The sequence below is a fragment of the Corvus moneduloides genome, chromosome 6 (genome assembly GCF_009650955.1).
Source record: "Corvus moneduloides isolate bCorMon1 chromosome 6, bCorMon1.pri, whole genome shotgun sequence".
NCBI lineage: Eukaryota > Metazoa > Chordata > Aves > Passeriformes > Corvidae > Corvus > Corvus moneduloides.
The window spans coordinates 23,633,960-23,658,093 of NC_045481.1; the positions used below are offsets into that span (position 1 = coordinate 23,633,960).

A 24,134-nucleotide genomic window follows, 5' to 3' on the forward strand; every position below is an offset into this window, starting at 1 on the left:
GGTGCGCGTCACCTCCGGCTGCCAGCGCCGAGCAGCGGCAGCGCGGGGCAGCGGCTGCGGGCTTGCGGCCGCCGTCGGAGACCACGGTAACGGCGGTACCGGCGTTTCCCTCCCCGCCGCCTCGGGCTCCGGCGTGGGGAACGGGCTCCCAGGGCGAGGGAGCTGCAGCCGCAGCACGGCCGCCCCGCCGTGACGGGCGTCCCCCTGGATGACGGCTCCGCTGCCGGCCCGGAGCACCCGCGGTGGGCCTGAACAGCCGCGACGGGGATCGCTCCGGGAAGGCCGCGGCGGGGCCGGGCGGGGCCGGGGCTCCCGGCGAGCGGGAAGGGCCGGCTTGCATCCCGGCGGCGGCCTCCGGCTTTTCAGTTCGGCTTGGCCTCGCCGTCTGCGCGGCGCTGCGGGGGTGTCGGGGCATGGGGGGTAGGTGGGAGCGAGCAGGCGCCTGTGGAAAGGCCGTGGGGATTGGTGGCCCCGCCGAGCCCACTGCTGGTGCGGACTGGAAGGGGAACCGCAGCACACCAATCGCCCTCCTTCCCCCTCTTCTTCTCTGTTTAGCCGAGCTGGGATGTTACGGAGGTCTTCAGCCCACTCACTTGAGCTTGCTGGACTGTTTTGGTTTCTTTAAGAGTTAATGTAGTGCTGGTTTTCCCACGCTCTAGCTCATGAGCTTCCTAATGAAAAGCAGTGGGTTGTCATTATCGTTGAATCTTACCTGTATTTGTGACCAGAAATCTTAGCGAATGAGCATAATTTTTTAGCTGTACTTTTTGCAGCCATAATGGTGTCGTCTGACCCAAAATGTCTTTTCTGCACATGAAAGGAAGTGTTCTCCAAGTTCTTGGACTGGTCCGGGGCACTTGGTTTCTCGTGCCCTGTGCAGGGAAGGGAGAGAGCGAGGCCCTTCTCACGGAAGCTTCCGGGATTAGTGAGATCTTGTAGCTGTTGTTATCTTCCAAATACAACCGGTTTTATCTGGTGTGCTGGTCAGAAAAAGCAGCCAATGAAGAACCACTAAGGAGTTTTTTCCTGAAGTGGTGACCTCTGTAGAACTGTGACTGATGCTCTGTCAATGAGGAAGAGAATTAGACTGAAAGAAAAACTGTGTTTATTAGGAAAACCACAGCTGAGCTTTCCGCCTGAGTGATCATACCTAGCTTAACTGTTGGTTGAGGAAATGCAGTTGGTGGAGCTCACATGATGCTGCTTAAGTTTCCCTCTGTGGTTTGGGAAGCGAAATAATTGAGGGAGAAAGGGGTGATCTACTTTCCCCACTGATGTGCAGCTGGGCATGGTGCTGAATTTTGTCCTGGCTCAGGAAGCAGAGCTGGTGTTAAGATGAGACTGGCCTGAAAGTTGCCATCTGGCTGGCTTGCTGTGTTTGAGGACAGGAGGAGCTGACAGTGCTGGTGGTGGTTCATTTGCAGTGAAAAGTCCTTAGACTTAAGCAGCTGACAGAAGTCTCTTTTTTTGTTGTTTGTTTTCTTGTTGCCACTGTTTTATAGGGCTTGTATGTAAATGCATATGACAAATTCCATCCCTAGTAAGAGAATGACTGTTTTCTGTAGACACTGACCATTGATGCAGCTTTTGTCCTTGACAGCCGATATTGGATCCTGCTTAGTGCTTTTTGCGCTGACTTTTCAGTTTTCTGTGAATGTATTTTAAAGTTAGGGTCTCATGGGCATTCCTGTTTGTTGGTTTGTGCATGCTTTACTTAGTGTGAGATAATACTGTCTCTTTCCCTAGAGAATAGTCATCTGTACATGGCATGAGACAGACGTGCCATTGGTGGTTGACATTTGTGCACGTGGATAGAGAGAGATTCTGCATAGAGATGTAAATGGTTCTCTTATTTTGATTGGATGAGGTAGTATTAACCTGCAAAAAGGCTTTAAAACAAAATTAAAGGTTTGTTGTTAAGAGAAGAATGGCAATTTATCAGTGCAAATAAAATTAAGAGGCACAGCAGATTTCCTAGGAGCTCAGTACATCCGTTCTGTATGGCATGCCCCTCGCTGGGTTTGTAGCTGTAGCCACATGAACGTGTGTTACTGTGTTACAGTTCCTTTTGTATGTGTGTGGTTACACTTTGCTTCCTTCTGGAGCTCTGCACTGTGTTCCTCTGGCTTCAACAGCAGCAGTAAGACAAACTAAATGTATTCCCATCACAACTTGCTTTCCTTGCTGACTTGAGAGAAGCAATGGCACTAATGCAGTTTATTTTATGATTCCATGCTGTCTATCCTGATTATGCCAGTACGTCTCCTTGAGTCAAACCAAGGTGAAGCTTCCCAAATCCCCATTTTCCCTGCAGGTGGCAGGAGACCATTGCTTGCTCTGTCCTTGGATCAAGATTACTAAGGCCTGTTGGATAATTCAGCACTTTTTTTTCCAGCCTAGCTATGATGGCCCCTTATATTGCTGCTTTTCAGAATTTGTTTCCCAGATTGTTACCCAGGAGTTCTTAGCACAGATACGGTTTTAATTCACACCTTCATTTTGTCGAGTGGCAATGTATCTTTGATACCACCTACTTGCAGCTAGGTTCTTCACTTCAATGTATTCCAGCTGCAAGAGCACCCTTAAAGCTTTTGGCAGTGAGTAAGCTAGAAGGAAGTTGACTGTGTAAGAGCCACTTCATCTCTGGTGACCACCTGAGTTGGTATCTTGTTTACCACATCATGTAGGGATAATAAAATGTCAAGTTGCTGTGCTGATTAACTAATATACCTGAGATAACTGATTCCCTTTGTCCATCGAGTTCAGAAATTGTGCAAACCAGATCAAGAGATTCAGGTTCCAATTTACTTTAAAAGCCCTGTAGTTTAAATGATGGATCTTTCTTTTTATGCTTGAGAGAGAGGCTGTGTGGCCTGTGGTGTACCTCACAGAAGGGAAGGAGTTGTGGAGTGAAGCAGAAATAGCTTGAGTAGATGAACCCACAGAGACATCTTTGTGGGTTTTTTGTGACATGAAGAGGTTCTGGAAGATGCTGGAGGGAGACCTTGTGGATTCGTAAATATTGATAAGTTCCTGTGAAATTCCCCAGCTGTGTGGGGAGTAACCACACACCTTCCACAGCCAGGCCAAGCTGGAGCAGAGTTTCAACCAGTCATTTGTAACACATCTTGGATATGTACTGTGAAACAACTAAAATACCAAGGAAATTGCCCGGTCTGTGGTCCTTAACACACAGAGATTTGTGAGCTTAGAAACCCGATGCTTTACCTAGGAGGAGAATGAGAACTTATGCCCTGGGGACTGCAACACTGTTGCAGTGAGAAAAAGTAGAGGAAGGAGGAAAATAGATGAGTGGGTGGGACTTTCCTTGAGATGTGGGTGAGGAAAAGACAGTGAGTCTGGCTGTTTTCTGCAGCGCAGCCAAAAAGCTCCGCACAGGCTTACCGGTTGATTTTCATGTGCATTAGAAAGGTTAATAGAAGTGTGTAAAGGCAGCCAGATCTGTATGATTATTGTCATGGAGGGAAATAAGAGCCATCTGAAGAGGAAGGCAGAGGAGGAAGGACTAAGGACCAAGTGACAGCTGAACTGGCAGCTTGGCAGGTGGGAGGAGCACATCACATCCCCAGAAGAGGTGACTATCTTAACAGACAGCTGCCTTGGTGAGCCTGACTCTGTTCTTTTCATTCTCACTCCTTTTATGTAATCTGTGCTCTGAATGAGTAGATACTGATTATGTAGGCTCTGTGGTGTTTCTTCTGGCATGTGTCCTGGTTTTTGTGGGCTGTGTCAATCCTTGCTGTTAAATTTTAATTTTTTTTATCTCAATCCTGACAGTAAACTGTAATTTAGTGGATAGTGCTGCTGAAACTGAAATCCCTTATGAAGATCTCAGTTTCCTGAATACCTAAAACAACAGTACCAAACCCAAAATCTAGTTTGCTTTGTGGTCCAAGAATTGTGAAAAACTTTTTTCTTTTTTTTTTTGAGGCTTGACTATAAATAGCCCTTTAAATCTGGGCAAAATCGTTTGAGAACAGAATATAGCATTTTGTTGGGTATGAGGACTTGAAGGGCTACCTGATCATAGAATGGTTTGGCTTGGAAGGGACCTTAAATGCCATCTAATTCCAACTCCCCTGACATGGGCAGGGATGCCTTCCACTAGAACAGGTTGTTCAAAGCCCCATGCAACTTGGTTGTGAACACTTCCAAGGATGGGGCAGCCACAACTTCTCTGGGCAACCTGATCTGGTTCCTCACTACTCTTATTTCTTCCTTATATCTAATCTAAACCTACCCTCTTTCAGTTTGAAGTCCTTCTTTTTGTCCTATTACTACAAGCCCTTGTAACAAATCCCCCTGATCTTCTAGTATAGTGTTCATTCTCTCAGTCCCTGCCTTTGTCTTCTGTGACTTGGTTGGTGTGGCTGGAGCACTCACTGGTGAAGACTGAGGGGGAAAAAGTTGTTGAGTACCTCAGCCTTCTCTTTGTCCCGGGTAACCAGGTCTCCTGTTTCCTTCTGGAGAGGGTGCATGTTTTTCCTGGTCTTTCTTTATCACCAATGTACCTATAGAAAGTTTTCATGGCACCCTTGATATCCCTGGCAAGGTTTAGTTCTGTCAGGGCTTTAGCTTTTCTAACCTGATCCCTGGCTGCTGAGACAATCTCTCTGTATTCCTCCTAGGCTATCAGTTCGTGCTTCCATCCTTAATACTCCTTTACAAACAGCATGCAGGTTCTTAGCTGCTCTGTGAAACCTATGGAGGCAAGGATGTGTTTTGTTCCATCTTGAACGTGCTAGTTTCAGGGGGTTGTATAACGAAATGAGATTGTGACAGATAGAGGTTGAGGATATGATGAAGCCTTGCACCTCATCAACAGTGATACTTTTATAGCACCTCTCATGGACTTGATGTCTAGTGATGCTCTTGAATCTTGCATCTCTCATGTGTTTCTGCTTGCTAGATTTATCCATAATGGAGAGATCTAACGTTTTTCTCTCCTTTTTTTTACTTTTCCAGGAAAGCTAGCTAACTGCAGGCTAAAGGAAACAGCACTGCAGGACAACCCTTTTCCCACAAAGAGGAAGAAACTGCTGTGCTCAAGTCCTTGTCTTTCAGCAGTGATTCTGTGATGCAAGTTCCAAGAATTACTCTTTCTGTGATGATCTTCTATATGGTCTCTTCTTGCTGATGTTTGTCCCAGATTGGGGCACAAAGTGGAAGGATGCTGAAGAATGGGTACCTTCTTTTTGGCTTTTAGAACATGGGCACTTGTGTAAAGGTATGTGATTGCTCTTTGGTTGGAGGGGTGGACTATGTGCTGAGGCCAGCAAAGGGGATTTGCTGGGCTGGAAAGTCATGGCTATTGTTGGGGGGAAATACCTTGTTTAAGCTTTCTGCATGCTGATGTCCGTTACTGCTGCTGTCGAGATGACTGATGAATAACTCCCCTTTTGTGTTTGTTTTAAAAAAAAAAAGGCAGCTTGGATGCACCATGTAGCTTCTCACTAACTGAATGGTGACATGGTGAGCTATATTGTATGCATTACTGTATGCCAAATCCTTTGTCGAATTGTCACATGTGTTCCTTGCTGCTGCTCTTGTTCCATCTGTCAGCTATGTCTTATCAACCAAACAGCATGTTGTTTTTCTGGGTGTGGTATTTTTACTACATGTTTGTTTAGCAGTCCCCTCAGTGAAAACTTGAGTCTAGACTGGTGTCTCTAAAAATTGCTCTAAACTTAATGGTGTACAGACAGAAGGTTTTAGCTTTTGTGTTGATCAGTAAGAGTTTCAGCAGAGATGCTCCACTCCGCAGAATTGAGTTGGAAAATGCAAATGGACTCTTTTCCAGTTGCATTCGTATGTTCTGTAGTAGACTTACAGGGCAAAAATAGATTGAATCTGCCCTAGAAGGGTTTTGTTTGTTCTGAACAAATGGGGATGGTCTTGTCTGCAACTTTTATTCCATAGCTTTTTCTTCTAAGGTTGTTGGTTAAGGGTCAACTTCTGTCCATTTTGGTGGTGGCTCTGTAATGTGCTTTCGTATCAGAGTAGAAGTTAACTTTGTGACTTGCAAGTAGGTGTGACAGTTTGGATGAGTGGCTTTGGCCGCTGTTGTTGAAGTTGGTGATCCTGCAAAAAGTATCTCCTTCCTGCAGTACCCAGAGCCTGCTCTCACTGTTTTCAGAGGGATGATATGTTGTCCTTCTTATCGATCCCTGAATCTGAATGGGAATCTGTGACGAAGGGAGAACTGTTAATTGTAGCATGTTGTGCTGTTCACATATTTCAATCTTATGGAATATGCTTTAGGAATGTCCTTGGAAGAAGGACAAATGATCAATAGGCATTTTTTCTGAGGAATCATAGATTAAATTTAGGCCAGTGTGTGTGAGGAAGAGTCACTGGACTGGACTTGGCCTATTCTGTGTTCTAGATGCAGCTGTGATCCTCGGCTGTCTGTCTCACCGAAGGGACCTGATGTTTTACATTATTGGTAAGTGAAGGAAAGGCTGCCACTGTATTTGTTGACCTCTCCATAGGCTTTAGAAGGGTTTCTTGAAAGCCTTTGATTTAATTTTAGAGTTTACCTAACAAACATGAAGTTACTGTCACCCCACACTGTGCCCTCCACCTGGCAGACTTGCCTCTCAACCATTCTTCTTGTTCCTAAAGTCCTTTCATTGACCAAATTCCTGATCCATCCCCTTACTTTTTCTTTCAAGAACTAGTGGAGGGTTGTTGCCTCTGTGATGCTTCTTAATCCAGCCCTTAATGTGATGTGCAGGAGCTTGTGTGGTTATCTGACTGTTTCCCTTACAGGAATCTCTGTAGTTCTAACTTTGCAACTTGAAGGAATTCCATGTCTTTGTTGGGATGTCTGCAAGCCTTACCTGAGACTCTCTACCACCTTTAACTATTTCCTTTGTTTGAAGTCATTTGCAGAGTTTTAAGAGATTTGGTAATTTTCTAACCTTACTTGTATCATAACACAAACCATAAATGTGTCACGGCAATAGCATCTGCCCTTAAATACCTAATTTGCATTTGAGTAGAATATCATTAATGAAAAGACATCTTGGGCTGATACAGAGGGGATTTTAGAGCCTGACTCAGCCACCTTGGCTGCTGCAACCACCCTTTGTTCTCTCCTTGCTGCAGGTGGGATCACAGTATCTGTTGTAGCTTTCTTCTTCACCATTAAGTTCCTCTTTGAGCTTGCCGCACGTATAGTCAGCTTCCTTCAGCATGAGGACCGGGAACGCCGAGGGGAGCGAACTATTTATGACTACGTGCGAGGCAACTATCTGGATCCCCGGTCCTGCAAAATCTCCTGGGATTGGAAGGACCCCTATGAGGTGGGCCATAGCATGGCCTTCCGAGTGCATGTAAGGCAATATTTTTGTTTCCATGCAGCTTTGTGGGCAGGAACAGAGGTCTGAGTTAGGGATGGGCTCTTCAAATATTTTTTTGTTGGGGCTAAGCCAGATGTAACTGAGGAGTAGGAAAGCTATCTGTGTATGCCTTCTGCTCTGTTAATGTGTTGCAAAACTCTGAAAGGGCATATTTGAGGTTTGCACTTCTTAAAATCTAATCTCCTGTCTTCAGAATCCTCTGAAGAGCCAGAGGAGATCAGGCTTGTCCTGACTACTTCTTTCTTTGCTGGGAAGTGGGTAGGCTGAGCCTTGCCTTCAACAAACCTTTTGCTTTTTTGGTGCTATCTTTTGGTTGTGCAGCCGAAGTTGAGGGTGTGGGAATGGGCATTTTACCAACCCAAGAGCTGTAAAGCTTCATGACCGCTCCCCATTACTGTAAAATGGACTGTTATTCTGTCAGACCTGGAAAAACCTGCCAAAGATTCTTGTTTCCCTCTAATCCCAAAAGGCCAAGTCTAGGGGAAGTAAGATGAGTGAACACAGAGAGTTTGGAACTATGTGGAGAAAGTTTGAGCAGGTTTTGCTGGGCTTATGTGCCCATCTTTCTAATCCCACCTTCCCATCCAAGAGGGTATCAAAATAAAAAGAATGTTCATACTAGTTTGCCATACCCATCCCTCTTGGGAAGGTGAAGAAAACCCCTCTGCTTGGTGGTGAGTGAAGAGTTCTAATTCCAGGGCAGGCAGTGAAAAAAGCTGAGGGGAAAGGGACTTGTTCTGTTCCTGCTATTTAAATTTATTTCCTTCACCTTACTGACACTCATGCAGCTCCAGCAATGTGCCCTTCCACTTCATGCTTGTGTCCCATTTGCTTAGCCCTTTATTCATCAACAGTAGCTTTGCATTCACTAGTTTCTCCTGATGTCAGTCAAGATGCAAACGACTTCAGGCCGCACACCCTCCCTTACTTAGAAACAGGGAAGAATAGTAACTTTCTTCTGACTGCAGGCTGATTGCAGATGGCAGGCAGGCTCTGGCCAACAGGCTGCTGGCTCTTGAAGAGCCATGCATATAGAGTTTCAAGGTGTAATTCTTTCCTTGTAAGGAAGTAGTGGTTGAGGTATGTTACCTTCTGAAATTGTCCAGGAGATCACTTCTGTGATTGAGCTGCCTGTGATTTTATCTAACGTGTTGTTTTCATTATGATGCTTTCTTAGCAGTAAAGGCTGGGTCAGCTCCTTAGGTCAGCATCTTCATCACACTGTTTTCTGTAACAAATTTGTAAGAGTTTTTTCAGAGCTTAGCTGTACAAATGAACAAGATCTGCTTGTTTCTCTGAAAGGGTATGGCTTTACTTTTTTCCTTTTGCTAATGGGTTTTCATGATTTCCACTTGCACTACAAGTGCAGATGGGAAATGCCTAGAGGCATGTTCTTTTCAGGGCATGCATTTGAACCCCAGCACAAAAGAGAATGGGGCTGTTCAATGCCCACTTGTCCCTGTTCGTTTTGGAGAACACGGTCTGTGTGACAGAGCTGTCTGTTAGTTATTTTTCCTTTGCTGAGCTGAGGTACTTGCCCTTCCCTAAGGCAACTTGTTTTCTCTTCCTCTGTGCACTGTATGTTTTTTGCTGACCTGGACTTCTGTGTTTCCCATGCAGTTATTCTATAAAAATGGGCAACCCTTCCCTGCTCACAGGCCTGTGGGGCTGCGAGTTCACATCTGCCATGTGGAGTTAGCAATTGATATTCCTGTAACCCAGGAAGTTCTTCAAGAGCCCAATTCCAATGTGGTGAAAGTGGCTTTCACTGTGCGCAGGGCTGGGAGATACGAGATCACTGTAAAACTCGGTGGCTTGAATGTGGCCTACAGCCCCTACTACAAGGTGTTCCAGCCAGGTAAGATCTAAGTGGCCCGGTAAGGATTCAAAGTAGATATGGCAGTATTGGAGGCCCTTAGGTAAATGTGTTTCCAGCTAAAATAGGTAGGTGACAGGGAAGGGGTTACCCTTCACCATTTTCCTCCTGCCACGTGTAGATTCCAGCAGCAGACCCATGAGTAAAACACACTTGTGACTACCAGTGCATAACAAAACAGAAACTGCTTTACAGAATAAGTCATTAGTGCTACTTAAAATCCCTATCCACTTCTGTCATGTTCTCCATTTTGTAGTAATTTCTTCATAATCCATCTAGTAGTCAGAGAACACCTTTTGTGAAGGTATTGAGTTACTTGTATCTGAATTGGAAATACTGTCATAATTTGCCTCTTCTTTTTCTGAATACTCTATTCTTGTAAGCTTCTGGAGCAGTTGATACCTTTGATTACACACTTTTGTAAAAACGTTTCCTTTTTATCCATCTAAAATTTGTTTTTTTCTACTTTTGTTTTTTTGACCCCAATTGGCACCTTTTTTGTCTCATGTACATGTTGTCATCGAAAGGACTTCTATTCATTGTTTTGTGAATAGATACAAAGCTTGCTAAAATATCCCTTCCGAAAGAAGAAGCTCAGGTTTAACCCCAATAAAGTTTGTTTGGTAAGCTGCATTTGCAGGTTTTCTTAGGTGTCAGCTAGCTTATATTTTGTATGAACAGTGGGAGCAAGTTCCTGAGCAGAAAGTTAGAATGGTGGAAAAGCATTCTTTAGAGGACTAGTAACTGGGTTTGCTTTATTAGTATTAAACCTCTGATCCAAGGCACATGCTGTGCACTACACCATATACTTCAGTCCTCAGATACTTTGCTTTTTTAATATAGGGGTACAGAATGTGTTTAGATTTGATCCATTTTCAAGGGTATTGTGTCCCTAGTTGCTTTTCTTTTGCTTTTTAAAGCTTCACCTTGGAATTTGTTTGACTCTAAATTATTGTTGTCTGCTTCAGGAATGGTGGTTCCCTCCAAAACCAAAATTGTCTGTCATTTCTCCACTCTGGTGCTGACCTGTGGGCAGCAGCACACTCTGCAGATAGCTCCCAGAGATGAGTATGACAATCCCACCAGCAATTCCGTGTCCCTGATAGATGAGCACAATTACAGCCTCTCCATCCATGAGGTGAGTGCAACCTCACCCCTGGCTGCTTGACTTCAGGTGAGCTGGAGAGCTCCTTTTATTAATTTGTTTTCTGTTTAGCTGGGTCCTCAAGAAGAAGAGAGTTCTGACGTGGTGTTTGAGAAGTCTGTGGTGTCCAATCGGCAGACTTGTGAGGTGTTCTTCCGACTCACCTTGCACTCTAGGGGTTGTTTCCATGCCTGCATCTCCTACCAGAACCAGCCCATAAGCAATGGTGATTTTGACATCATTGTTCTAAGTGGTGAGTCAAGACCTACTCAGTATTCATTCTCCAGGTGTTCTCTTACAATGTGCTTTGTACACTCATGTAGCAGAGCTATTTGTGGCTTCCCTGCAGGCTGGCCATGCTGAAGGAAAGCCTATTCATTTAAAAATACTAAGGTAAATTAATTTGCTTCTAACAGGGGAGATCTCTGAGGGCTGATACTCTCTGCTCCATCAGCAGACAAAAACAAGTGTTTTTCCCCTATTTCAGGAGGTTTACCTCTGAAATTAGGCAATTTTTATTGCTTGCTAGTAGTTGGCATCTGAGCCAGTCATGTATTGTGTGTTATAAGTTGTATGGATGAAGAACACTGCATGTAACCTATGTGAGGTTTGTTTTTTTTTTAACAATGCTATAATTCCTGGTTTCTTCAGGAGTGAGCCAGACTTCAGTGTTAAGTGGCTATGCCTTCAGGCTGGTGCTCTGAGAGAGAGGTTCTGTATGCTTTGTCACTAACAGACAAACTGCTGTCTTGAAATCTTTTCATCCCACTCCTGGGTTCTCTTTATCAAAGTTTCACTTGACCAGGTTTTCCTTTGGATCCTTTTCTTTAAAGTCATAGTCACTGATTTGGTGGTGGCCTGTGCATTCTTTTTCACTCTTGTCTCCATTAGGATTTACACCACTCTTTTATATCTATTTCCCTCAGAGAATGAAAAGAACATTGTAGAACGCAATGTGTCCACCTCAGGTGTCAGTATTTATTTTGAAGCTTACCTTTACGATGCTCCTAGTTATACGAACACTCAGTGGCAACTTCCACCGGTGCATCTGAGCTCCTCCCAGCGCCGTCCTTCTACTGCAATTGAGGATGAAGATGAAGATTCTCCTTCTGACAGCCAGACCCCCGAGAAAGTGAAGAAGCCTAAAAAAGTGTACTGCTATGTGTCACCTAAGGTAGATATAAAGTTACCACACTTGAGTGCATGTTTAAAGTGTGCTGTAACTGAAGAGCTTCCTTGTGCTCTATATCTTAGCTCCAGATTCAGGTGCCTCAGATTTGGTTAAAAAATGGTTTGCTTGTGGCAAACATGGAACTTGTGACTGAGAATAATGTTAAAATGAGCCTTGGAAGTTTTAGGATGGTGTTTTAGAACTTGAATTTTTATGGTCGTGTTTTTAGATTTTTAGGATCTTTCTAGGACTGATCCAAAGCCTACTGGAAACTTTCTTGCTGATTGTTCAGTAGATATTCTGTTTGCCTTTCCTTTGCTTTTGTCAGGTCACACCTGCAATTCCTATTCTCAGTTTCTGATACCTGTAAATTTCAATTTAAGAGAATCTCACCTTCTCAGATTTGATGTCTCTGTTCTGTTTCTGGAATGTTTTGCTCAAAAGAAAAGGGAAAAAATGGTCAGAGAACAAAGCGTAAATTTGTAAGTAGAAGAAACAGGAGACACTGAGGATTCTCTTACTATAAGAGTATGTTAACAGTAACTATTTTCCATTATTATTGCCTAAAAGCATTCAGAAACTAGAAAGAAAATTCCTCTAAATTTACTAATGAATTTAAATTCACTTTGTTCATCTATCTATTAAAATGTGTTCTGAAAAATGCAGTGATAAATATCCAAGTGAAAGACTAATCCAGGAATTTCTTTCCTGCCAAAGGGAGAAAGAGGACTGTGAAACAGTTATAGGATGGAGGGAGCTGCTGGAGATTTCTAAATCTGTGCTGCACATGGCTCTAAGAACTGACTTTGAGTGCTGTGTCCTTGGGAGCTCAGCATCTTTTCATCTTTGATGCATTGTTTTGGACTTCTGTACTCTTTTCTATTGCATTACCTGGTAAAGCAGATCACCACAAGTGGGTACTGTTAGAAGCTCCCTTTAGGTGCCAAAGTTGTTAATGTGATTCTTAGGATTGCATAATTGTATCCCTGGGTGTCTCTCTATATAGAAATAGAAACAGTAGAAAACTGTTACTGTGCTGCTATTTCTTTTAAGGAGTTGCTGTTCATATTTGGCTTGTTTCTGGACCAGTACTGCTTGTCAGTTTTTCCAGTCATTGCAGCTAGGACAGGTTTGTGCAGGAAATGGTTTTCTTTTGTCTAAAGATGCTAAAATTTCATCTTCACTTGCTCTTCAGAAGGCAGGAGTTGCACAGTAAGTAGTTTGTTCTGGCAGAAATAGACTGAGAATAAATTTCTGCAAATCTCATGGATTTAGCTATTGCAAGTTCTTTTTAAAAGATGCTTGAAATGGTTGTGAAAATTAGGGAGTAATAGCAGTAGTCCATTGGTGTGACTTTTACCGAAACCTTTTTGTTAGTGCATTACAATCTTGTCCTGAATTCAGCTTCTCAAGTGTACTTAAGATTACTTTCCAGTTAGACTGGTGACGTTCTACTGAACACAATAGCTTACTGCTATAAAATCTGTGTCATGCTGGCATCCCACATGCGTCATAAATGCACTCAGTGAAGTCTTGCTGACAAGTGCTTACAGTTCTGTGGAGCTTTAAAGGTTCTCATGTATTGTGCCAAATGCTACAGAAACCTGTTCCTGGGGTTGAAGGGAGGTCTAGCCTCATGGATGTGTCCTCTGCCTAATGTGTTTCAGGGACATGGGACAACCCTTAACAGATCTGTGACATTTAACATTTTCTTTTCCTTTTGGTTACTCAGCAATTCTCAGTGAAAGAATTTTACCTGAAGATCATTCCATGGCGCCTTTTCACCTTTAGAGTGTGTCCTGGCACAAAGGTGAGCCTCTTTCCATGTACCTGTCACTGCACCTCCATGTTGATAGCTTGTCATCCTTGTGAATCACAGTCTATTTTTTCCTTTTGGAGAGAAGGGTGTCCGCACACAGAACAACATTTTGTGGCATGAATTTCTGCTCTGGAATTCCCTCTCAGTGCCTAAGTTTTGCTAATTGTGACTAAGAGCCAGTCTTATCACTCTTTCCTGCCTTTTGTCCCAATGCTAGGCAAAAATCTTGATTCCTTTGCATATTTCTTGATTATTTTCCTCATAACCTTGCTAAAATGCTGTAATTGTGTCCATTGAAGCCCTTAGACTTGTGTGTGAAGTTTAAAGCAGCCTCCTAACTGGAGTCTGGATGCTAGAAATAGTTTTCCTGTTAACTACATACACATGAGTGAGCAGAGAAAGTCTTAAGAGCACAGATGGTGTTGCTCTGTCTACTGAACATACTGTGCCTTCTGCATGATGGGTTTACCCTTTCTTGCATCTTTTTGCTGCTAGTTTTCATACCTTGGTCCTGATCCTGTGCACAAATTACTGACACTGGTGGTGGATGATGGGATCCAACCCCCTGTGGAGCTGAGCTGCAAGGAGAGGAACATCTTGGCAGCCACTTTCATTCGCTCTCTGCATAAAAACATAGGTAAAGGGACAGTGAGGTGGGTACAGTAGTCAGGAAGTTAGCGCTTGAGCCTGCTAGTTTCCCTGGGGAATAAAGATTGCCAGCACTGAATAACTTCTGATGAGAACTTTGGTTCCTGGAGTATCATGCTCTATTCCTGTTGGTGCTTCCAGTGAATGTACTTCATCACAGCAGCTGTTCCTTTTCAGCTTGGCTTCTCTGTCAGGCTCTTTGAAAGTGCACCTGTGAGTATGAATACCAGCAAGACTAATTGCAAAACTACCTTGAGAGTTCTGTCTCCAAACCTTGCTGTAGTAAATGCACTTCTGGGCTGTAAAGCTGATCTGTGCAGTTAATCTTAGGAATGCTCTGTATATGTCTGAGGTGCTGACAGCTCAGGCCTCACCCAAATTGTCACTCTTCTCAGGAGGCTCTGAAACCTTCCAAGACAAAGTGAACTTCTTTCAGCGAGAGCTACGTCAGGTGCATATGAAAAGACCTCATTCGAAGGTCACACTGAAGGTCAGCCGTCACTGTCTGCTGGAGTCGGTGAGTGTCTGAGTCATTTTACTTAAGCCCAGTGCTTCCTCCATCCTTTTTATTCCGCTCAGTGCCTAAAGAAATCCAAACTGGAATGTGCTAGGGCAGCCATGCTAAAAATGGTTAGTCCCTCTGTTTCAAGGCAGATGCCAGCAGGCAGCTTGAGATGGGAAAAAGAAAAAAAAATCAAACTAACTAGCTCCTCTGTGTTCTGGTGTGTTGTTATGTGGAATGATGTATTCCTTCCCTAGAGCAGCAAGGTCTGATCAATTTCTTAAATAGTTAAGGCAACTTCAACTTTTTAAAGAGCTTATCACAGAGTAGGTTAAGTCCTGAGAGATGTCTAGGGTAAATTAAATCGAGCTGCATCAGAGAAGGTTCACATTGAACATGGCGAGCAATTTCTTCATGGAAGAAGTTAAACATTGGAAAGGACTGCTCAGGGAGGTTGTGGAGTCACCATCCTTGGAAGTGTTCAAGAAACGCCTGGATGTAGCATTTAGTGCCATGGTCTAGTTGACAAGGTAGGGATCAGTCAAAGTTTAGAATTGATGATCCTAGAGGTCTTTTTCAGCTTGAATGATTCTGTGATTCTGTAAATGGATTCATAGCCTGTAAAAGCAGGAGGTCTTCTGATGCAGTCCCTACTTCACATTGGAACTTGAGACCTGGAGAGAGACTGTCTACCTGGACTAGATTTGGGAGCAGAACATAAAGCTCCCGAGTCTTTATCTACTGGTTTTCTGGCACAGAGCCATTTAGCAAGATAAGATGTCAAGTCAGATGTTCCTGAGCTGCATGCGTGAAACTCTTGCATCAACAGGCTACTAGTAGTGGTTCAGAGTGATGAGAAAATATTCTGTAGAGTCCTTTGGTAAAATCTTCATCATTTCTGACCTGAACTGTTGTGTTTCCAAAACAGAGCTTAGTCATTCATATAATACAGTTCTTAAATTACATTCTAAATGCTGTGTATGCTGGGGAGGCAGTTATCCTGACTTATTGTTTCCATGTGTATCTCACAACAGTAATGTTACAAAGATGGAAAGAACGTTTCTGAGGAAAACAGGAGTAGCTAGGATTTCCCTTAATTTACATGCAATAAATCTGTGTTTTGGAATATTTTCTGCATGTACCAGCTTGCAGTGTTTATGAGACTATGTTTCAGTTAATAGCTTGGAAAAATTACTTCATTTCTAAACAGTATTTCCATTACTAATTTTTCCTATTATTTTGGAAATTCCTGTGCTGTCTTGAGCATTGGTGTTACAGTCTAGTAAGACAAATCCAGTGCCATAATAATAAATATAAGCTCTAGTGACCAAGGTTGATAGGCACAATGAATGTGACCAATGTGTTTAGTCCAGAGGTGTGAGTAGCGTGATGCTCTAACCGACTTGAGGTTAAACTAAGCCAAAACTACCTGTGTGACTGAAGACTGCCATGTAGCTTCTTAAATTTCTCTAATTGGAGTCCAGAATCAGGGCACAGGAAATTTTAGACACTTGGGGTATTTTGTTACTTTTTTGCATCGTGACTTGCTGTAAGTATGAACTTAGTAATTCTCTTCAAGCTATTTTGTAGTGCTCTTTGAAACATTCCTATTTTAAATCTAATTCGTGGGCTGAAAGTGCTTTACAGAAATTGCTCCTTCCCACAGGCATTTTAATACTTTAAACAATACTGTACTGCAGCCTTGAGAGTGATATTTCTGTGCTAAGACCTCACACTGGTTTTAGGATGGAAGTGTATTTTGTGTGGATAATGTTTCTCATAACAGAAAATGAGGAATTGGCTTCTGTGGCTTTGGACAAATAAGAATTAGACCATAGGTATTTGTAATTTTCACTTTTATACTTTAGAGTGCTAGACTATTGCGGTTTTGCGTTTGCCTGTTCACATGTACAGGACTGCATATTGGTTATCGGATGCCAAGCAGTAATGGTTGCTGCTGTTTTCTTTTTCTATTTTTCAGTCTTTTAAAGCAACACGAAATTTTTCTGTTTCTGACTGGAGCAAAAACTTTGAAGTGGTTTTTCAGGATGAAGAAGGTGAGTTATCCTGTGAATATATATGCAGAGGAAGCAAAAGGAAGGATAGTGGAGTAGTTTTAGTCTGAAATTCTGGTTTCTTGTAGTACGTCCATCCTTTTGTGGCTTTCCAGCCCACTGATTTTCTCACAGATGTTAGTGATTTATCCTGCTGGTGCTATTCTATACCTACTTCATATAGGGACCTGAAGCCTTATGTAAACCCTGCCCCTCTAGCCCTAAAAAAATCCCAAACAAGTCAAAAAACCAACTAGGACTAGGTTTGGGAGAAAAACCTATAGTTCTGCAGTCTCTGTCTACTGCCACGTTGCTACAGAGCTGTTCATTGTGATGAACTCTTGCATTGAGTAATACTGGGCAGCATGCATGAAACTCTTGAACTGATGACCCATGGATGACCAAGCTTGTTTTATTTTGTAGCTCTGGACTGGGGAGGTCCACGCAGAGAGTGGTTTGAGCTCATTTGTAAGGCATTATTTGATACCACCAATCAACTGTTTACCCGCTTTAGTGATAACAACCAGGCCTTGGTGAGTCTGTAGTTCCTGTGCTGAATGTGGCCATTGATGGTTAAACAATGCTGCTGTTAAGTGGTGTGCTACCTTACTCATGCTTTAGCTTGCCTTCATAGTCACTTCCAGTGGCTTTCTCAAAGCTTTGCTTAATGATCTTAACCCATTGAAGTCTCAAAGAACTGTCTGGATGAGCAGTAGAGGGTGGCAAGTCAGCAGAGAGGGCTGGATTTTTGGGCAAGAGGAGGTGACATCAAAGTGTTTAGAGGTTTTGTTGGGTCTAAATATTTCAGAATCCATTTCTGCTCTCATACAGCTTCTTGCCTGTGCATGTGAAACATTCATGGTCTTCCTAGGCGGGCTTAGGCATTTTATTTCTATAGCTTGGCTTTGAGGACATTACACTAAAGCTCCTTGACCAGCTTGAGAGATGTAGGAACTTGAAATGGTCCCGTATTTGCTATTTGTGCTAGTCAGTCTGGTACTTGGATATTTCATTTTGCTGCTTCTTTGCAGGTGCATCCAAACCCAGGGCGTCCCACATATTTACGACTCAAAGTATATGAATTTGCGGGCCGCCTAGTAGGAAAGTGTCTTTATGAATCATCTCTAGGCGGTGCTTACAAACAGCTGGTTCGAGCTCGCTTCACTCGGTCCTTCCTGGCTCAGATCATAGGACTTCGTATGCATTACAAGGTAGAGTTTCCCAGCCCTGTCTGAAGCCTGTGTTGGTTTGGGGAGAGTTGAATGTTGGTGTAGTAGCAGACACAGAATTCTGGCTAACAATATAAGGGGTTTTTTTGTTATTCCCTCTATGTCCCTGCTTTCTTATTCTTTCACACAGTATTTTGAAACGGATGACCCAGAATTCTATAAATCCAAAGTGTGCTTCATACTGAACAATGATGTGAGTGAGATGGATCTGGTCTTTGCTGAAGAGAAGTATAGCAAAACAGGACAGCTGGAGAAGGTGAGGGAGGCAGTTCCCGAAGGTGGGATAGTTTAACCCCTACTGTGTGCAGCAGTGGGGACCGAGAACTCTGCTATGCCCCAGAAAATTGAGCTTACTCTGGAAAGTAACTCCTTGCTTCGTTTTTTTGTGGTTGGGAGTTCAGGTTTGGGGAATGCTGCTGGTCACACTCAGGTCAAGTGTTCTGTTTTCAGGTGGTAGAACTGGTGGCAGGAGGGGCTCAAGTACCAGTGACCAATGAAAACAAAATCCTGTACCTAAATCTGCTTGCACAGTACAGGCTGGCGAATCAGGTTAGAGAGGAGGTGGATCACTTCCTGAAAGGTAACATGCTGCCTGCTCCCTGCTCCTGTCTTCCTTTATGTCCCAGGGCATAGCACATGCTGCTCTTCTCTTCTCTTCCAGGTCTTAATGAATTAGTTCCTGAGAACCTCCTGGCTATTTTTGATGAGAATGAGCTTGAGGTAATCGCTGCCTCCCTAAGCAGCTCTACCTTTACTTCCCCTCCTCTCTGACAAATGAAGTGCTTTCTGGATCTGGGAAAGAGCCAAAATGTTTCTTCTCTAAGCACGTTAAACATCTGTAATTTGCACAGTAGCTGTTGCCTTGTTTCCTGGGCTCCTCACTTTCTGACTGCAGTCTCTTGCCTTTCAGCTGCTTATGTGTGGTACTGGAGATATCAGTGTCTGTGACTTCAAGGCACATGCTGTAGTGGTAGGAGGATCTTGGCACTTCCGTGAGAAGGTAAATGAAAGGGTTTCTCCTTCCTGCTTGTTGAAACCAGTTATCCCAAATACAGCAGAAGACAGATTTCTTGGTTGGAATTTAGGTTTTCAGAAGGACAAACAGAAAAATTCAGGGGTCAGGTAGGACTGCACACCTTATGAAATAATGTTTCCCCCTAGAGAGATCCCTTCAGCCTGGCTGACTGGAGGTGATGTTTAATCAGATACCAGTAAGTAAAAATTGTCAGCAGTGGTCTCTTCAGAAAAATCCAACACAGCACTAATTAAGAACAGGTCAGCAGGGAGTCAGGAGGAGTTGGTGTGGATTACTGCTACTGAAGATGTTCGTGGTGATATACTTAGATATACCAAGAGATGCTTGAAAAACATGTTTGCAGCCCACATGCAATGTTTTGAGTTCAGTGCTATGGTAAAGACTACTGATGTAGTAGCCTAAGTTTGTACCCCCTAATGGTTCTCATCCCTTTCTGCATTTCCCAGTGGGAGGGGTATGGGAATAGTAGCAGCTTTGTGTAGAAAAATAATGGGAGCTGCCAGAACACCCAAGATGAAAAGAGATAGAAACTTGTATTTTCAATTTGTAAACACTGGGATGGTTCCCCTTTCCTGCAGAAGTACCAGATGATGTGAAAAGCCAAAAAAATAACATAGTGCAAGAAGGAAGTGCGTTTTCATTGCCTATGCAGGTGCTTCTAAAAATAAAATCTCTGTGGGGAGAGTAGTAGCAGAAGAAGCCTTTCTGCATTATGGGAAAGGATTGGTGGGAGACAGTAGTGTGGGACATCTCTTAACTGATTAGAAACTATGTCATACTTGCCTCTATGTGTCACCCTGGTAAAACAAATCAATTCTAACTGTTAACAGAACACTTGCTTGTGAGGGCAATTGACTGATCTTCTTGCAAGTTGCTAATATGCTTGCTTGATTTCCCTGGCTGACCTGTCTTTACCTTTCCTGGTTTGTAACAGGTCATGAGGTGGTTTTGGACCGTGGTCTCCAGTTTCACGCAGGAAGAGCTGGCCAGGCTTTTGCAGTTCACTACTGGTTCCTCCCAGCTGCCCCCAGGAGGGTTTGCTGCACTCTGTCCATCTTTCCAGATCATTGCAGCTCCAACTCACAGTACTTTGCCAACAGCTCACACTTGGCAAGTATCTCGGGGTGGTAGGACTTCATTGTGCTTTTGGGAATGACACCAACTAGCTGTGGTGGGCAAACAGTGTATGTCATGTAATATGTGTGATGCTTGTATCAATCCATCTAAAGGCAGCTGATGGGGATGGTTCCCTCTCAGACCTGATTCTGAATGGAATTTTTCTTTTGTTTTACAGTTTTAACCAGCTGTGCCTCCCTACTTATGACTCCTATGAAGAAGTGCACAAGATGCTGCAGCTAGCTATCAGTGAGGGTTGTGAGGGATTTGGCATGCTGTGATTTCCCCTTCCCAGGAGACCATTTAACCTCTTGGCTCTTTGTGGCAAGACCCAGGTTCAATCCTCTGCTTGTTCTCCTTCCCTTCACTTGGGCAGTGGAGGCAGAGCAAAGACTCCATGTAAAGGAATTTGTCATCCAGAAGATGTCGTGTGGCCTTTCTGTATCCCAAATACGTCATCAAGAGCTCATCTTTTCCCTTTTCCTTGTTCTCCCCTTGGTTCAATGTGAAACAGCAAAAGGACTGGTGCATTTGTCAAGGAGATATTGCACTTGATTTCCATGCACCCTGTACACCCATCCTTCTGTGAGAAGATGAAGTTCATAAGCAGAAGTTACACTGAGGTGCAGGAGATCTGCTGAGCTGCCTTTACCGTAGCTCTCTAGGAGGAAGACGGAAGACCAGCATGGAGCTCTGCTGGAAGCCTTGGCTCATAGGAAGTCTTAGTAGCTTCCTTTATCTTGGCTTAACTCCCCCAGTGATGCTCCCTGAGATCTCATCTCACTATGACTCGTGAGGAGAATAGAGTTGTCCATCCTTTCAGCACCTGACGCAGAAGGGTTTCTGGTTCTCCTTCTCCATCTTGCTCTGGATGCTGTTTTTGCCTGTGCCACAGAGAAAAAAGGGCAGTATCCACTGGAGGGAGTAACCCAAAGAGGAAAACAATCTCATCGGAGCACAAGTGCTGGCCCTGACAGTGATCCTGTACTACCTCCGCCAGGGTCCAGCCGCAGAAGCGCCCTTCTCCAGCAGTGGCTGGTAATTAGCCTCTGCAAATGAACTGGAAGAGGAGTTTCTCCTCCACTGAATGTTTCTGACAGTTGATGTTGCACAGGAAGCTGTTCCATGCCCTTGCCTTCTTTTCCCTTCCTCAGGAGAGAGAGTATGGGCATGAGTGTGATTCCTCAATGCTGAGCACCAATGCCTAGCCCACATTCACCTTCAGGGTATGTATGTTATGTAGTAACAGTGACAGATCAATAAGCAGCTACAGTGCGCACTGGGCTTGCGTTCGTTGTTGGGGTGATGGTACTGGGCAGAACGTGGTACCTCCGCCCCAGCATCCCACAGGATCTTGGCTTCTACCTCTACCATGCAGCAGCCTGAGGCTTCTCTTTCTCTACTGCATTTCAGGCAGAGTGTCCAGAGAGTTGCTGGTGTCTGGAGAGCAGCTAGATTTCAGCCCTTCCAATCTTCTTACCATCTTTCTTCATTTTTCCTTTCCACATGTTCCATTAAGTGCTGTTGGCTTTCCAGCACAAAATGCTAGCTAGAATTTCACTTAAGTGGTCACTCAACAGCCTGCACCCACCATTGTCTGGCTCGTGGGGAAAGGAGTGGGTAGACCAGAATGAGAAGTAAGCTTACAGTCTGTTGTAGTTGGCAATCCATTCAGCCCTTCCCAGGGAAATACAGGGAAGGGGAACCCGGGAATCTTGATGAGTTCTTCAGTGAAGCAAAATTCAAGACCTTTGCGTTCTACAGTCCCTTAGTTCAAATCAAAGGCCTGCAGGAGTCAAAGTGGGAGAAATGTGTTGCTACTACCTGCAATGTAAGCTTTCACTGGATTATGGAATTGCTGGATTTCTTCCAGAATGGATTCTCAGACTGGCATCCCTGAGCTAATTTTAGAAGACTGTATTGGATAAAATGTCACATCATCCTCTTCAGTCCCCTTCTGCTGTCCTCAAGCTGATCCGGTCAGACTTGAGCACAGTATGGATATTTTAAGTTTACTGTGTGTGCTTTTCAAGTATAGCTTAGTTGAATTGACTGGGAATTTGTGGGAAATATTCTACATCTATAAAATGTTTTTAAGGCAGCATCTTAGTCATTCTTGGGCTGTGTTACTTCTGTACAGAAAAAAACAATAAGCCATTTTGGTGCCAAAAAGCAGTCAGCTGAACATTGAGACTACTCAGGGGGATTTCTTTGCCTTGTGAATTCATTCCCTCACTGGCACTGAGGTGCTGCGAGGCTGCCAGCTTGATAGTTGCCACTGTTGTGCTCTGACAGATCACATTAGTAGTGGCTGTTCTCCCATTTTTAGTGCAGGCTGCATTCTGCAAGGTTCTGACCTTCTCTGGGTGGAGACTACGGTACCATTTTATTTATACGGCAGGTGGCTTCCATGGTCAGTACAGTTACAGCTCCTGTGTTCACCATGCCACCGCTTCAGTGCTTCCTCCAGGGACTGAGAGGAAGTGGTGGTGCTCAGCTTAACTCCAGTTTGTTGAGAGGCATAGCTTGGTGTTTTTTCCATATTAGCCTCACCTGGTTGAGGATGTTTTCAGCCCTGTAGCTATGGGCCAGCTCTGACAGTGACATCTCCCTCAGGAATCTCCTCCCTTCTTCTCTTGAGCTGGCCTTTTTTTATTCTGACATGAAGTAGCTGACCACTGAGTGGACTTCTTCTGCTGGAAAGAGCTCCTAAATGCTTCTCATTTCATTGCAGCCAGCACCCAACACTTCCCAGCAGCTGTGAAGATGCCAAGGACTTTCTTCTTAATGCAAGTGTGGTCAGAAGTAGGATGGGTACTCTCAGTCAGCTAAACCCATCCCTTCTGTTTGCACAGGCCCCTAGGCTGCCCCCATGTTCCTGAGTTCCACCACAATATTTCTAAACTTGTCTCTAGCTTTACACCCTTTCCCAGTACAGTCACTTTTAATGCTGCCCTTAGTGCTGGCAATGGGGATGTGCTTTGGTCACCTGTACTGTATGTTACTTCTGGCAGAGGCTCGTTACTTTTCTTTTTTACTCCTTATTTATTGCAACTTAATAGAAACTCTTCTGTAGAAATCCTTAGGGTCCTGATACCATCTTAGACAGGTTCTGTGTTTCCTGAAGCTGCTTTGAGGTGCAGGGGGCCTGGCTTCAGCCTGCACCTGCAGGCCACGTTGCATGTTTATAGAAACCAGGAGCTGTGGATGATACAGGTCAAATCCTACTTCCCTCTGGTGAATTTCTGGCAGAGTTCAGCCAAAATTTGGAAGCCTGTGGTTGTAGTAGCTGATTTTGTAAATAGTTTGTATAATAAATAAATATTTTAAAAATGCGGCCTTCTCAGCTCAGCATTCTTTCCGGGCTTTACAGAGGGAATCAGACTGGTGCTGTCTGTGGGCAAGGGGCCTCTCCAGGTCTTCAGGTGTCTAACAGAGGTCTGCTGCAGGGGGGAGGGTGTGGTTCTACACCTGCAGCTTTTCAGGATGACTGACTGAAGCCAGGACCTGTGAACTTTTGGGAAGAGGCAGGACTCTGGGCTTGCAGGGCACTGTGAGGCCTCACTGCAAGTAGGCTGGAAAATGTTGTGAAGCAGCTAGTAATGCTAGAAAGAATTTTAAGGACTTTAATGTAAATTAATAATGCAGTTGGTGCAATCACTTTTCCATCTCATTGTGTATTACCTGACTCTTTGAGCTTCAGGTACTTGTAGGGCTTGTGCTTCACTGTACTGTCAAGAGGATTAGGTGAAGCCAGGAGAAGAGGGGGCTTTTGAGTCCTCTACACCTTAAGGATTAAAATCTTAACTTTAAAACTTGAGATGATCCTGCAACATGATTCTGTGTCTATTAGCATTTCTACCTGTAAAATGATGAAACACTGTTTCCTGGGCTGTACAAGATTTAGCCTGTCTTCAGCCAGCAGAGCACTGGCTGGTTATGTGTGTTCCACCATATAATTATGTGGATGTTCTCACATGGGAAACCAGCATCTTGTGTTGATTCTGGCTTTCAGGCCATAAGCACTGACTAAAGAAGAGAGTGAGTGGTACATGCGATTCTTAGGGATTGCCTCTAATACTGTGTTGGGTCATGCTATTACTTAGAAGCTCCTGTGGCAACAAAATTGTCTTATGCTGGATGCAGATGAAGGA

General features: G+C 43.9%; 1 protein-coding gene across 5 annotated transcripts; it reads left to right on the plus strand.

The window, feature by feature from the left end:
- Window position 1: 1 nt before the first annotated feature.
- On the plus strand, window positions 2-23,315 carry AREL1 (apoptosis resistant E3 ubiquitin protein ligase 1). 5 transcript variants are annotated; one of them, XM_032110938.1, is made up of 20 exons: window positions 2-86; window positions 4,987-5,248; window positions 6,407-6,466; window positions 7,132-7,358; window positions 9,006-9,243; window positions 10,230-10,399; window positions 10,478-10,658; window positions 11,332-11,579; window positions 13,309-13,386; window positions 13,891-14,032; window positions 14,439-14,560; window positions 16,527-16,602; window positions 17,023-17,132; window positions 17,631-17,810; window positions 17,959-18,084; window positions 18,279-18,408; window positions 18,490-18,548; window positions 18,739-18,828; window positions 19,799-19,974; window positions 20,159-23,315. In XM_032110938.1, exons 2-20 carry the CDS (start codon window positions 5,158-5,160, stop codon window positions 20,259-20,261), a joined length of 2,607 nt encoding a protein of 868 aa, XP_031966829.1. In that variant the 5' UTR covers window positions 2-86; window positions 4,987-5,157; the 3' UTR covers window positions 20,262-23,315. The 5 variants fall into 5 exon arrangements, with proteins under 5 accessions (XP_031966829.1, XP_031966831.1, XP_031966832.1 ...); XM_032110940.1 differs by having other exon boundaries at window positions 7,132-7,328; XM_032110939.1 differs by lacking the exon at window positions 2-86 and adding an exon at window positions 429-3,623.
- The last annotated feature ends 819 nt before the right edge of the window (window positions 23,316-24,134 follow it).

What these genes read in the sequence shown, in the direction of transcription:
- AREL1 (XM_032110938.1), top strand. Translation starts at nt 5,158, where the DNA reads ATGTTTGTCCCAGATTGGGGCACAAAGTGGAAGGATGCTGAAGAATGG. An exon ending in CTACAAGGTGTTCCAGCCAG is followed by an intron (nt 9,244 to 10,229) that starts GTAAGATCTAAG and finishes TGTCTGCTTCAG; the next exon opens with GAATGGTGGTTCCCTCCAAA. An exon ending in AAACAGGACAGCTGGAGAAG is followed by an intron (nt 18,085 to 18,278) that starts GTGAGGGAGGCA and finishes TTCTGTTTTCAG; the next exon opens with GTGGTAGAACTGGTGGCAGG.